Genomic DNA, 13,817 nt, shown 5'->3' with positions numbered 1-13,817 from the left:
AATACCAGAGAGGATACTTTGATGAGGAAATTAACCAGATCCTTGATGACCCTGACACCTACCTGCTGCTTGTGGAGGTGTGTGAGAGACCCAGACACTGGTCTTAGCTTACTGTCCCTGAAAAAAATGATCTTCTTATGATTTGTGCAGAAAACCTAGTTGTAATTAAAACTGTGGATATAATTCAAAACTATTTTCAAATCATTTTGAATCTACTACATTATATTTTACTAAATATAATTCATTTCAGTGTTGTTAGGACCAAATTAATCTGAAATTAATATTATTAAAAAATGTTGAACTGAATTTCATAATTGTAAAATAATCCACAGGTATACTGTATCTGAGATACTGTGTACATGCAATAAATACTGACACTAATGTTAGCAAAAAGGTTAAAAACTGTTATGCTTATTGATATCAATATAACACACACAAGATTGTTTTGCTTAGCTCTGTACCCTTAAACAGGAATAATGACAGAGTAAAAATAAGAGTGGGGTGTGCATAAAATATACAATTGGACCCGATTCCAGCACATTTTGTCCTCGTCTGTCAGACTGATGTCTTTTCACTTGAAATGAAACAAAGCCATTAGCAAAGACAAGTCATCCACTTAAGCAGCAAGATACAGTATATACTGGTATACTCATTTGAACAGACTATCCCTCCTTCTTGTGGATAACTTGGCACTACTAGAAATAGGAGAAACCCCTGTAATACATTCACAATTATATACACTCTGGGTTTTTGTTACAGATTAGCCCAAGTTTATATTCAGCTCTAAAGTTTACAAATAAGTGCACAACGTTCATTTTCTTAATAGTAACACGGGATTTGAGACATATTTAGCAAGGTAATTGAAACCACATTTTATTCAACATATTTACACATCAGCTTAGAGCATTCCAGTTATGTTGAGAGAGTCAAGAATAAAACCAACATACAGATAAAAAATATGACAAAAATGACAAATTGTGGATTGAGTGGTCATGGTAAAACATTTTAAAAAATGATTCAATAGTATCCATGTGTAACGGATGTGAAATGGCTAGCTTAGTTAGCGGTGCGCGCTAAATAGCGTTTCAATCAGTGACGTCACTTGCTCTGAGACCTTGAAGTAGTAGTTCCCTTTGCTCTGCAAGTTTTGTGGAGCGATGGGTAACGATGCTTCGTGGGTGACTGTTGTTGATGTGTGCAGAGGGTCCCTGGTTCGAGCCCGGGTATGGGCGAGGGGACGGTCTAAAGTTATACTGTTACACATGTTTTAAAGCTAAGCTATTGGGGGGGATTCATATTCACTTTTATGATTGGTTTGAAGACAATGTCCTTTTGCAGGCATTCTTAGAACAAATAACTGGACCAATAGATTACTCTAATTTGTCCAGCAGCTGGTGGATTTCTTCTTGGCCACGATACAGTTTCTTCAGACCTCTTGGAAGGTAACGGCAGGAAGACAAGTTTAAGTAATTGAGTGCTGTAGACTGGCCTATAACTAACCTGCAAAACAACAAAAATAAAATGTGATCTCCAGTTCAAGCCAATCTAGGTCAATCATATACTGCAGTGATGTAGTGGTAAAAAAAGTGGGTAAACACTGATCATGGTTCGCGGTGAGTAAAGTAACACTCCCTATACTTAGTTTCAATATATTTGTCCACAAAAGGTGGGTGAACACTCACGCAAAATAAAAAAATGTGCACAGCGTTGACGTGCGCTTAACCTCCAGTACACCACTGATGTGCTGCCCCTACTTGTGACCTGTTTTAACTAGGTAGTGAAATTCAAATACTTTATAACAGAAATTCATGCATCTGTTCTGATAAAAAAAAATTTTTTAAAGGTATTCTGCAAACAATAGATAAAGCGTAATGTATTGACTATTGCATTTCATAGTGAATTTTATGTTGAAAAGAAGACCAATGTGTTGCCTACCGGAGGGCAGGTGTTGTGACCTTGGTCCCGCTAAGATTGAGCGAACGTAGGGGGTTTTCTCCAGTTCTCTGAGCTAGATGGCCCATGGCAATCTCCATGTCTTCTTCAGAGAAGAGCTGGTTGGCAAGGTCTAGCTCCTGCAAGGTACCACTCCATTTCTGGGTCAGCAGGTGAATTCCCTTCTTGGACAACGATACTGTGACATTGCTGCTGAAGTACAGTCCCCAGTACAGACACTCAAGCTCTAAGAAAAAAACACAGCAGAGAATATAGTAGCATAAATCATTATCAATGTTATCATGAACCTATATAATCATTGATATTTGAAGCATGAGTTTACAACATTGACATGAACCAATGTAATTATTGAAACAGTGGGGAGAACAGGTATTTGATACACTGCCGATTTTGCAGGTTTTCCAACTTACAAAGCATGTAGGAGGTCTTATTTTTTTATCATAGGTACACTTCAACTGTGAGAGACGGAATCTAAAACAAAAATCCAGAAAATCACGTATGATTTTTAAGTATTTGATACATCAGAAAAGGAGAACTTAATATTTGGTACAAAAACCTTTTCAGAGATCATACGTTTCCTGTAGTTCTTGACCAGGTTTGCACATACTGCAGCAGGGATTTTGGCCCACTCCTCCATACAGACCTTCTCAAGAACCTTCAGGTTTCAGGGCTGTCACTGGACAATACAGACTTTCAGCTCCCTCCAAAGATGTTCTATTGGGTTCAGGTCTGGAGACTGGCTAGGCCACTCCAGGACCTTGAGATGCTTCATACAGAGCCACTCCTTAGTTGCCCTGGCTGTGTTTCGGGTCGTTGTCATGCTCGAAGACCTAGCCACGACCCATCTTCAATGCTCTTACTGAGGGAAGGAGGTTGTTGGCCAAGATCTCGCAATACATGGCCGCATCCATCCTCCCCTCAATACGGTGCAGTCGTCATGTTCCCTTTGCATAAAAGCATCCCCAAAGAATGATGTTTCCACCTCCATGCTTCACGGTTGGGATGGTGTTCTTGGGGTTGTACTCATCCTTCTTCCTCCAAACACAGTGAGTGGAGTTCAGACCAAAAAGCTATATTTTTGTCTTATCAGACCACATGACCTTCTCCCATTCCTCCTCTGGATCATCCAGATTGTCATTGGCAAACTTCAGACGGGCCTGGACATGCGCTGGCTTGAGCAGGGGGACCTTGCGTGCGCTGCAGGATTTTAATCCATGACTGCATAGTGTGTTACTAATGGTTTTCTTTGAGACGGTGGTCCCAGCTCTCTTCAGGTCATTGACCAGGTCCTGCCGTGTAGTTCTGGGCTGATCCCTCACCTTCCTCATGATCATTGACGCCCCACGAGGTGAGATCTTGCATGGAGCCCCAGACCGAGGGTGATTGACAGTCATCTTGAACTTCTTCCATTTTCTAATAATTGCGCCAACAGTTGTTGCCTTCTCACCAAGCTGCTTGCCTGTTGTCCTGTAGCCCATCCCAGCCTTGTGCAGGACTACAATTTTATCCCTGATGTCCTTACACAGCTCTCTGGTCTTTGCCATTGTGGAGAGGTTGGAGTCTGTTGATTGAGTGTATGGACAGGTGTCTTTTATACAGGTAACGAGTTCAAACAGGTGCAGTAAATACAGGTAATGAGTGGAGAACAGGAGGGCTTCTTAAAGAAAAACTAACAGGTCTGTGAGAGCCAGAATTCTTACTGGTTGGTAGGTGATCAAATACTTATGTCATGCAATAAAATGCAAATTAATTACTTCAAAATCATACAATGTGATTTTCTGGATTTCTGTTTTAGATTCCGTCTCTCACAGTTCAAGTGTATCTATGATAAAAAATTACAGACCTCTACATGCTTTGTAAGTAGGAAAACCTGCAAAATCGGCAGTGTATCAAATACTTGTTCTCCCCACTGTAACTAACCAAGAGGGTAGCAACAGACTTGGCCAAATTCTAATTTGATTGATTGCACAAACAAAGGCCATCCACAGCATCAACAATGGATGGGTTTGTCTGGATATACTGTACCTTCACATGGTAGAGAAGAGAGCCCGGCTGCTGTGATCCGGGAACAACCTCTCAAGTCCAGCACACGCAGTTTAGGAGAGTCGTAGACAATCTTAGTCAAGTCTTGGTCAGTCATAAAGGAAACAGCTGTAGTGGCCATACACAGCTCCTCCAGTAAAGGGAAGCCAGATGTGGAACCCGACCCATTACGAGTCATTTTAGGCATCGGAATGACATTCAGCATCCGAAAAGTCTGAGCCACAAGAGAAAACAAATCAAAAAAAGGTCTACAATGTGTTTGTCCCTTTACACAAGAAATAAAAAGCCATTCAATAAGATAAACCACCCCCTCTCTGACTTTGCTGATATCTAATTTATTGAGGAAAAGTATATTTACTATGCCTGTGATATATGGTTGTCCCATTTTAAGATGAATCCATTAAGTTGCTCTGGATAAGAGCGTCTGCTAAATGACTAAATAAAAAGATGTAATCATAATAAGCAACTGGGTAAAGAATAAATACCTGCAGTTTAGGACAGCCATTTTGCAAAGCTTGGATGCAAATTGGAAGCTGGCAATATCCACTGTCCAGCTTTGTGTTAATTTCCAGCAATTGCAACTCAGGACAGCATCCTCTCTAGTAAAATGACATACAGTATGGGACATATATTTCAAATATTAATTGAGTAATTGAGGGCAGCAATAATTTAAATCCATTGCTTTCAGAAAGTATTCACACCTCTTGACTTTTTCCACCTTTTGTGTTACAAGGTGGGATTAAAATGGATTGAATTCTCTTTCTTTTGTCAACGCTCAAAAATTCTAAAAACATTGAGTAAAACCTTGAGGAGAAATTTAAAAAAAACACACATCTTAATTACATAACTATTCATCCTCCTGAGTGCAATACATGGTAGAATCACATTTGGCAGTAACTATAGATGTGAGTCTTTCTGGTTAAGTCTAAGAGCTTTGCACAATTGATTGTTGATTATTTAAGGCTTGCCATAGATTTAAGCCGATTTAACTCAAAACTGTAACTAGGCCACTCAGGAAAAGTCATCTTGGTAAGCAACTTGTGTAGACCGAGTGTCAAAAATATTAAGAACACCTTCCTAATATTGAGTTAATTTCCCCAAAGTATCCTCTCGGTTACTTCACTTTTCAAATCTTTTTTTTTTTTTTTTACATTACAGCCTTATTCTAAAATGGATTAAATCATCCCCCCCCCCCTCAATCTACACACACAATAACAATACAAAAACTGGTTGCGACATTTTTGTAAATGGATTAAAAATAAAACTGAAATATCACATTTACTCAGGAATTCAGACCCTTTAAAATCAGTACTTTGTTGAAGCAACTTTGGCAGTGATCACAGCCTTGAGTCTTCTTGGGTATGAAGCTACAAGCTTGGCACACCTGTATTTGGAGAGTTTCTCACGTTCTTCTTTACAGAGCCTCTCGAGCTCGGTCAGGTTGGACGGGGAGCGACGCTGCAAAGCTATTTTCAGAGATGTTCGATCGGGTTCAAGTCCAAGCTCTGGCTGGGCCCCTCAAGGACATTCAGAGACTTGTCCGGAAGCCACACCTGCATTGTCTCGGCTGTGTGTTTAGGGTCATTGTCCTGATGCTGCCACCACCACGCTTCACCGTATCGACGGTATTGGTCAGGTGATGAGCGGTGTAAGTTTTCCTCCAGAGATGGCGCTTGGCATTCAAGCTAAAGATTTCCATCTTGGTTTCATCAGATCAGAGAATCCTGTTTCTCATGGTCAGAGTCCTAGAGTCCCTAGGTGCCTTTTGGAAAACTCCAAGTGGGCTGTCATGTCCCTTTTAAGGAGTGGCTGGCTTCTGTCTGGCCACTACCATAAAGGCCTGATTGGTGGAGTGCTGCAGAGATGGTTGTCCTTCTGGAAGGTTTTCCCATCTCCACTGAGGAACTCTAGAGCCCTGTCAGAGTGACCATCGGGTTCTTGCTCACCTCCCTGACCAAGGCCCTTCTACCCCGATTGCTCAGTTTGGCCCGGGCGGCGAGCTCTAGGAAGAGTCCTGGTGGTTCCAAACTTCTTCCATTTAGGAAAGATGGAGGCCAATGTGTTCTTGTGGACATTCAATGCTGCAGAAATGGTACCCTTCCCTAGATCTGTGCCTCGACACAATCCTGCCTCGGAGCTCTATGGACAATTCCTTCGACTTCTTGGCTTGGTTTTTGCTCTGACATGCACTGTCAACTGTGGGACCTTATATAGACAGGTGTGTGCCTGTCCAAATCATGTCCAATCAATTGAATTTACCACAAGTGGACCCTCATCAAGTTGTAGAAACATAAAGGATGATCGATGGAAACACGATGCACCTGAGCTCTATTTCAAGTCTCATAGCAAAGGGTCTGAATACTTATGGAAATAAGGTGTTTATTTTTTTTTTTAATAAATTTGCAAACATTATGGGGTAGTGTGTAGATTGCTTAGGATTTATTTATTTATTTAATCCAATTTAGAATACGGCTGTAACGACCAAATGTGGAAAAAGTTAAGTGTCTGAATACTTTCCGAATGCAATGTAGCAAGGAACATCAATAAGGGATCATAGCTTTCACCTGGTCTGTGAATGTCATGGAAAGAGCAGGTGTTCATAATGTTTTGTGCACTCAGTGTATATTTGGCCTTGTGTTTTAGGTTACTGTCCTATTGAAAGATTAATTTGTATGCCAGTGTCTGTTGGAAAGCAAACTGAACCAGGGTTCTCTCTGAATACAAAACACAAGATAGCATACACACTATACACACACGTACACATGGATTTTGTTGTAGATATATGGTAGTAGAGTAGGGGCTTTTCGGCACACACTTAATGTTGTGAAATCTGTTGTGAATCTATTGTAATGTTTTTTTAAATGTCTAACTGCCTTAATTTTGCTGGTCCCCAGGAAGGACGCCTATATCTTTGTAGTGACTGGATGCATTGATACACCATTCAAAGTGGAATGAATAGGGTTGCACATTTTAGGGAAATATATGTGGGAATATATGGGAAATATTCAAATTAATACCATTTAAAAATGTAGATTTTTTTGCATTGGATATATATATATATATATATATATATATATATATATATATATATATATATATATATATATATATATATATATATATATATATATATATATATATATATATATATATATATATATATATATATATATATATACCATATCATATGGAGTCAAAAACAAAAATTTTACCTAGACAATTGCAAATGATTAAATCCTTCCAACAGAATTTTTTTTATTTTTTTACTTTAATTAAATGAGTTGACTCTTCACATGGGACGATTTCATTGTACAACAAAAGGGAATATTGAATGATCCATCACATCTCCCAAAAACATTTTAGTCTAGAAACTAAAGCTTTGTTTGTCTACCTCTCAGGCTTCCACGTCTTCTCAATGTCCACCTCTTAAAACATCAGAGTCTGAGGCATCATCCTCACTGTCACTTTCCAACCTTGCTGAGGATGGCTCATTGTCAGGCTCAAACAGCCTCAAATTTGCCCAGATGGCCACCAATTTTTCAACCCTTGTATTGGTCAGCCTGTTACGTGCTTTGGTGTGTGCGTTCCCAAACAAGGACCAGTTGCATTCAGCTCATCGGCAATGTAGAGACCGGTGTGTCTGTTGTCCCTTGTGACTGTGCTCTTGTAGAATACTGGTTGAGGGGTGGAGATCGATGTAGTTAATTATTCCTTGCCCACGAACATTCAACACCCATCAGAGATGATTGCAATACAGTCTGCTTTCTCTAGGATTTGCTTGACCTTCACTTGAACTCTGTTGAACTCTGCATCCAGCAAATGAGTAGAAAAGGCATGTCTGGTTGGAGGGGTGTATGCTGGGAGAAGAACATTCAGAAATCTCTTCCAATACACATTGCCTGTGAGCATCAGAGGTGAACCAGTTGCATACACAGCTCGAGCAAGACACTCGTCAGCATTTCTGACTACATTCCTCCATTGAGTCAAAAAAACTTCTGATTCCAGGAGGACCATGAGCTGTTGCTATCGATAAGGTGTCGGAATCATCATTTTCACCTCGATTAGAAGTAGAGGGACTTTAATCAGAGGTTGCTTGTTGTGAGCGCTGACGGAACTTGATGCACTTGGCCAGATGATTCTAGATCTTTGTTGCATTCTTCACATATGATTTGGCACAGTATTTGCAAATGGACAACTTTTCCTTCTACATTAAAAACAGCTTCTATCTCAAGGCCATCAGACTGTTAAACAGCCACCACTAACATTGAGTGTTGGCACACACTGTCAATGCCACTGACTCTACTCCAGCCACTTTAATCATGGGAATTGATGGGAAATGATGTAAATATATCACTAGCCACTTTAAACAATGCTACCTTATATAATGTTACTTACCCTACATTATTCATCTCATATGCATACGTAGATACTGTACTCTATATCATCGACTGCATCCTTATGTAATACATGTATCACTAGCCACTTTAACTATGCCACTTGGTTTACATACTCATCTCATATGTATATACTGTACTCGATATCATCTACTGGATCTTGCCTATGCTGCTCTTTACCATCACTCATTCATATATCTTTATGTACATATTCTTTATCCCCTTACACGGTGTATAAGACAGTAGTTTTTTTGGAATTGTTAGTTAGATCACTTGTTCGTTATTACTGCATTGTCGGAACTAGAAGCACAAGCATTTCGCTACACTCGCATTAACATCTGCTAACCATGTGTATGTGACAAATAAATTTGATTTGATTTGATTTAGCTGCAGTGAAATGACTCCACACATCAGATAGTGGCCATGGCATTTTTCTGTAAAGATAGAAAGAAAAAAGGAATAAAAAATAAATAAAAATTAATTCCATGTACAGTCGTGGCCAAAAGTTTTGAGAATGACAAATATGAATTTTTCACAAAGTCTGCTGCCTCAGTTTGTATGATGGCAATTTGCATATACACTCTCCAGAATGTTATGAAGAGTGATCAGATGAATTGCAATTAATTGCAGTCCCTCTTTGCCACGCAAATGAACCAAATCCTCAAAAAACAATCCCACTGCATTTCAGCCCTGCTTACAAAAGGACCAGCTGAGATCATGTCAGTGATTCTCTCATTAACACAGGTGTGAGTGTTGATGAGGATGAGGCTGGAGATCACTCTGTCATGCTGATTGAGTTCGAATAACAGACTGGAAGCTTCAAAAGGAGGGTGGTGCTTGGAATCATTGTTCTTCCTCTGTCAACCATGGTTACCTACAAGGAAACACGTGCCGTCATCATTGCTTTGCACAAAAAGAGCTTCACAGGCAAGGATATTGCTGCCGGTAAGATTATACCTAAATCAACCATTTATCGGATCATCAAGAACTTCAAGGAGAGCAGTTCAATTGTTGTGAAGAAGGCTTCAGGGCGCCCAAGAAAGTCCAGCAAACGCCAGGACCGTCTCCTAAAGTTGATTCAGCTGCGGGATCGGGGCACCACCAGTACAGAGCTTGCTCAGGAATGGCAGCAGGCAGGTGTGAGTGCATCTGCACGCACAGTGAGGCAAAGACTTTTTGAGAATGGCCTGGTCTCAAGAAGGGCAGCAAAGAAGCCACTTCTCTCCAGGAAAACCTTAGGGACATACTGATATTCTGCAAAAGGTACAGGGATCGGACTGCTGAGGACTGGGGTAAAGTCATTTTCTCTGATGAATCCCCTATCCGATCGTTTGGGGCACCCGGAAAAAAAGCTTGTCCGGAGAAGGTGAGCGCTACCATCAGTCCTGTGTCATGCATCTCAGCCTAGGGAGTGGGCTCACTCACAATTTTGCCTAAGAACACAGCCATGAATAAAGAATGGTACCAACACATCCTCCGAGAGCAACTTCTCCCATCCATCCAGGAACAGTTTAGTGAAGAACAATGCCTTTTCCAGCATGATGGAGCACCTTGCCATAAGGCATAAGTGGCTCGAGGAACAAAACATTGATATTTTGGGTCCATGGCCAGGAAACTCCTCAGACCTTAATCCCATTGAGAACTTGTGGTCAATCCTCAAGAGGCAGGTGGACAAACAAAACCCCACAAATTCTGACAGATTCCAAGCATTGATTATGCAAGAATGGACTGCCATCTGTCAGGATGTGGCCCAGAAGTTAATTGACAGCATGTCAGGGAGGATTGCAGAGGTCTTGAAAAAGAAGGGTCAACACTGCAAATATTGACTCTTTGCATCAACTTCATGTAATTGTCAATAAATGCCTGTAATTATACTTCAATATTCAATAGTAACATCTGACAAAAATATCTGAAGACACCAAGGCAGCAGACTTTGTGAAAATTTATATTTGTGTCATTCTCAACTTTTGGCCACGACTGTACAGATAACTCCTTTGAAAGATAAATGTTTTAAAATGAAACATGTATGGAAACAGGTGAATTAACACTCAGTTAGCAGGCTCAAGCAAGCTAAAACCACATGTTAGCAAAAACTAACTAGCAGAAATTGTTAACAAGTTAGAAATGATTTAAAACACACTTTGCTGTAGGCTACTATTTACTAGTTAACAAAAACGCATGCATGTCATAAAATATATCCACCCCACCCAGTATTGTAATCAAAACTTACCAGAAAGCATGTAGTCCTTGGCTCAGACAGTGTAGTAGTGTGGGCTCAATAGCAGCTCAATAATCTCATTAGTGTGCAAGATCCTGAGAATCAGCTGTACATGTGATGGAAGACTGCACTGTGCATGCAGACGGTTGCGATTCCATTGAATAGGGGATAGTTTAACCAAAATATGCCACATGACCTAAAATGTCCTTATAACAGTGAACCTTTGTGGGATACACATACAGTGAGGGAAAAAGTACTTGATCCCCTGCTGATTTTGTACATTTGCCCACTGACAAAGAAATGATCAGTCCATCATTTTATTGGTAGGTTTATTTGAACAGTGAGAGACAGAATAACAAAATAAATCCAGAAAAAGTAATGTCAAAAATGTTATAAATTGATTTGCATTGTAATAAGGAAAATAGGTATTTGACCCCTCTGCAAAACATGACTTAGTACTTGGTGGCAAAACCCTGGTTGGCAATCAGAGGTCAGATGTTTCTTGTAGTTGGCCACCAGGTTTGCACACATCTCAGGAGGGATTTTGTCCCACTCCTCTTTGCAGATCTTCTCCACGTCATTAAGGTTTCAAGGCTGATGTTTGGCAACTCGAATCTTCAGCTCCCTCCATGGATTTTCTACGGGATTAAGGTCTGGAGACTGGCTAGGCTACTCCAGGACCTTAATGTGCTTCTTCTTGAGCCACTCCTTTGTTGCCTTGGCCGTGTGTTTTGGGTCATTGTCATGCTGGAATACCCATCCACGACCCATTTTCAATGCCCTGGCTGAGGGAAGGAGGTTCTCACCCAAGATTTGACGGTACATGGCCCCGTCCATCGTCCCTTTGATGCAGTGAAGTTGTCCTGTCCCCTTAGAAGAAAAACACCCCCAAAGCATAAGGTTTCCATCTCCGTGATTGATGGTGGGGATGGTATTCTTGGGGTCATAGGCAGCATTCCTCCTCCTCCAAACACTGTTGAGTTGAGTTGATGCCAAAGAGCTCCATTTTAGTCTCATCTGACCACAACACTTTCACCCAGTTGTCCTCTGAATCATTCAGATGTTCATTGGCAAACTTCAGACGGGCATGTATATGTGCTTTCTTGAGCAGGGAGACCTTGCGGGCGCTGCAGGATTTCAGTCCTTCACGGCGTGTTACCAATTGTTTTCTTGGTGACTATGGTCTCAGCTGCCTTGAGATCATTGACAAGATCCTCCCGTGTAGTTCTGGGCTGATTCCTCACCGTTCTCATGATCATTGCAAATACACAAGGTGAGATCTTGCATGGAGCCCCAGGCCGAGTGGAGATTGACAGTTATTTTGGGTTTCTTCCATTTGCGAATAATCACACCAACTGTTGTCACCTTCTCATCAAGCTGCTTGGCGATGGTCTTGTAGCCCATTCCAGCCTTGTGTAGGTCTACAATCTTGTCCCTGACATCCTTGGAGAGCTCTTTGGTCTTGGCCATGGTGGAGAGTTTGGAATCTGATTGATTGCTTCTGTGGAAGGTGTCTTTTATACAGGTAACAAACTGAGATTAGGAGCACACCCTTCATGCGTTTTTCTGGATTTTTTTGTTGTTATTTTGTCTCTCACCGTTCAAATAAACTTACCATTAAAATTATAGACTGATCATTTCTTTGCCAGTGGGCAAATGTAGAAAATCAGCAGGGGATCAAATACTTTTCTCCTCACTGTAAGCTAACTTTTTTGATGAATTTAAGCAAAATTCCCAGGCTTAAATTAAAGGAAAATTACCGGAAAGTTTCCGACCCTTTGCAACCCTAGTAATGAACAACTTTACCATGCTCAAAGTGATATTCAATGTCTGCCTTAAAAAAAAAAAAAAAACATCTCCCAATAGGTGCCCATCTTTGCGTGGCATGGGAATGGGTCTTTGTGGGTCTTTGTGGTTGAAATTCACTGCTCGACTGAGGGACCTTACAGATAATTGTTTGTGTGGGGTACAGAGATGAGGTAGTCATTACATTTTTCTATGTTAAACACTATTAGTGCGCAAAGAGTGAATCCATACAACTTATCATGTGACTTGTTTTACACATTTTGCCTCCTGACGTTATTGTCTTGCCATAACAAATAGGATGAATGCTTAAACACTAACAGTGATTATTGAAGCACTCTCTCTGAAACCATTAACACTTGTAGCCAATGCATTTACCACATGTGCCAAACTGAATGCTCGTTCTCTGCTTTAAACTCAGGTTGTAATGTTAAACACTTTTTGCAAAACTGTAAACCTAACTCACTGCTTTACACTCAGTTTGCAATTTAATAACACACTTCTAGCAAAACTGTAAACATTGATCTCTACGGTGCTACAATGTTAGTTTCCACCGGGCTGCTGTGGTCCACGATTGGTTCACAGGTCACCCACTTTTCATCGCACTCAATCTCCCCCTATACTCTCCGTTCTTGAATCCTATTGAAGAATTCTTCTCTGCATGGCGTTGGAAGGTGTATGATTACCAGCCCCACCAACACATACCCCATCTACAGGCAATGGAGGAGGCATGGATCAGGGATCATGCCAGGCCTGGATACAGCACTCCAGGCCATACCTTCCACGCTTCCTAGCTCAAGACAACATGGCATGTGATGTGGATGAAGTCTTATGGCCAGACCCACGAGATGTAGACACTTTTTTCTGTTATTGTTTTCTAGCAGAAATGTTTGTTTTCTCCTACTGTGCTGTTGTTGTTTGAGGAGTGTTAGAACATTGAGAGATCTAAAAACCTTTCCCCCCTTATTTGTATTGATAAGACACTATGTTCAGAATACACATCCATACTTTACACATTTGGATATCTGTATGCATGTGTTTACTACATATGACAAAACTTCATTGCAAATTGCTATGCCCTGCACACAGAAAAAGCCACAAGTGTTTTTCATTTATACTATCAGTGCGTAGTTGGTGCTTCATGTGCTTATTCAAATGATGGTTTGTGTGTACTGTACTGATGCAAAAACAATTTATTTTAAAAGAGTTTGAAGAGTTTTGCAAGAATTATTTGCTTTTGCAAGAGATGTATAATGTTTTGCTGGTTTGGTGTAAGGTTTGGTGGTTAGTGTGTAGAGTTTTGCAAAATCAGCCTATAGTTTCAAAGATAAGCAATCATAAAAAAAACAGTAATTTGTCAATTTCTAAAAACATAATTCCACTTTGACATTATGGACATTATGGAG

The 13,817-nt window shown here is 40.5% G+C and overlaps 1 protein-coding gene across 3 annotated transcripts in view; it reads right to left on the bottom strand.

Moving 5' to 3' along the window:
• Positions 1 to 847: 847 nt before the first annotated feature.
• fbxl6 (F-box and leucine-rich repeat protein 6) overlaps positions 848 to 13,817 on the bottom strand; it is a 26,360-nt gene continuing 13,390 nt past the window's right edge. For 2 of the 3 annotated variants that reach the window (XM_020505733.2, XM_031793788.1), the window contains exons 7-10: positions 4,482 to 4,595; positions 3,979 to 4,210; positions 1,936 to 2,179; positions 858 to 1,500 (exon numbers count right to left, since the gene is read on the bottom strand). In XM_020505733.2, coding sequence (XP_020361322.1) covers positions 1,371 to 1,500; positions 1,936 to 2,179; positions 3,979 to 4,210; positions 4,482 to 4,595 — 720 coding nt within the window. In that variant the 3' untranslated portion in view covers positions 858 to 1,370. Of the gene's footprint in view, positions 1,501 to 1,935; positions 2,180 to 3,978; positions 4,211 to 4,481; positions 4,596 to 13,817 lie in introns of all 3 variants that reach the window. The other variant, XM_020505732.2, reaches the window with a different exon arrangement.

This window comes from Oncorhynchus kisutch, linkage group LG17 (genome assembly GCF_002021735.2).
Source record: "Oncorhynchus kisutch isolate 150728-3 linkage group LG17, Okis_V2, whole genome shotgun sequence".
NCBI classification, from domain to species: Eukaryota; Metazoa; Chordata; class Actinopteri; order Salmoniformes; family Salmonidae; genus Oncorhynchus; species Oncorhynchus kisutch.
The sequence above is the reverse complement of the archived record's forward strand: the minus strand, read 5'-3'. Positions and strand labels throughout refer to the sequence as shown.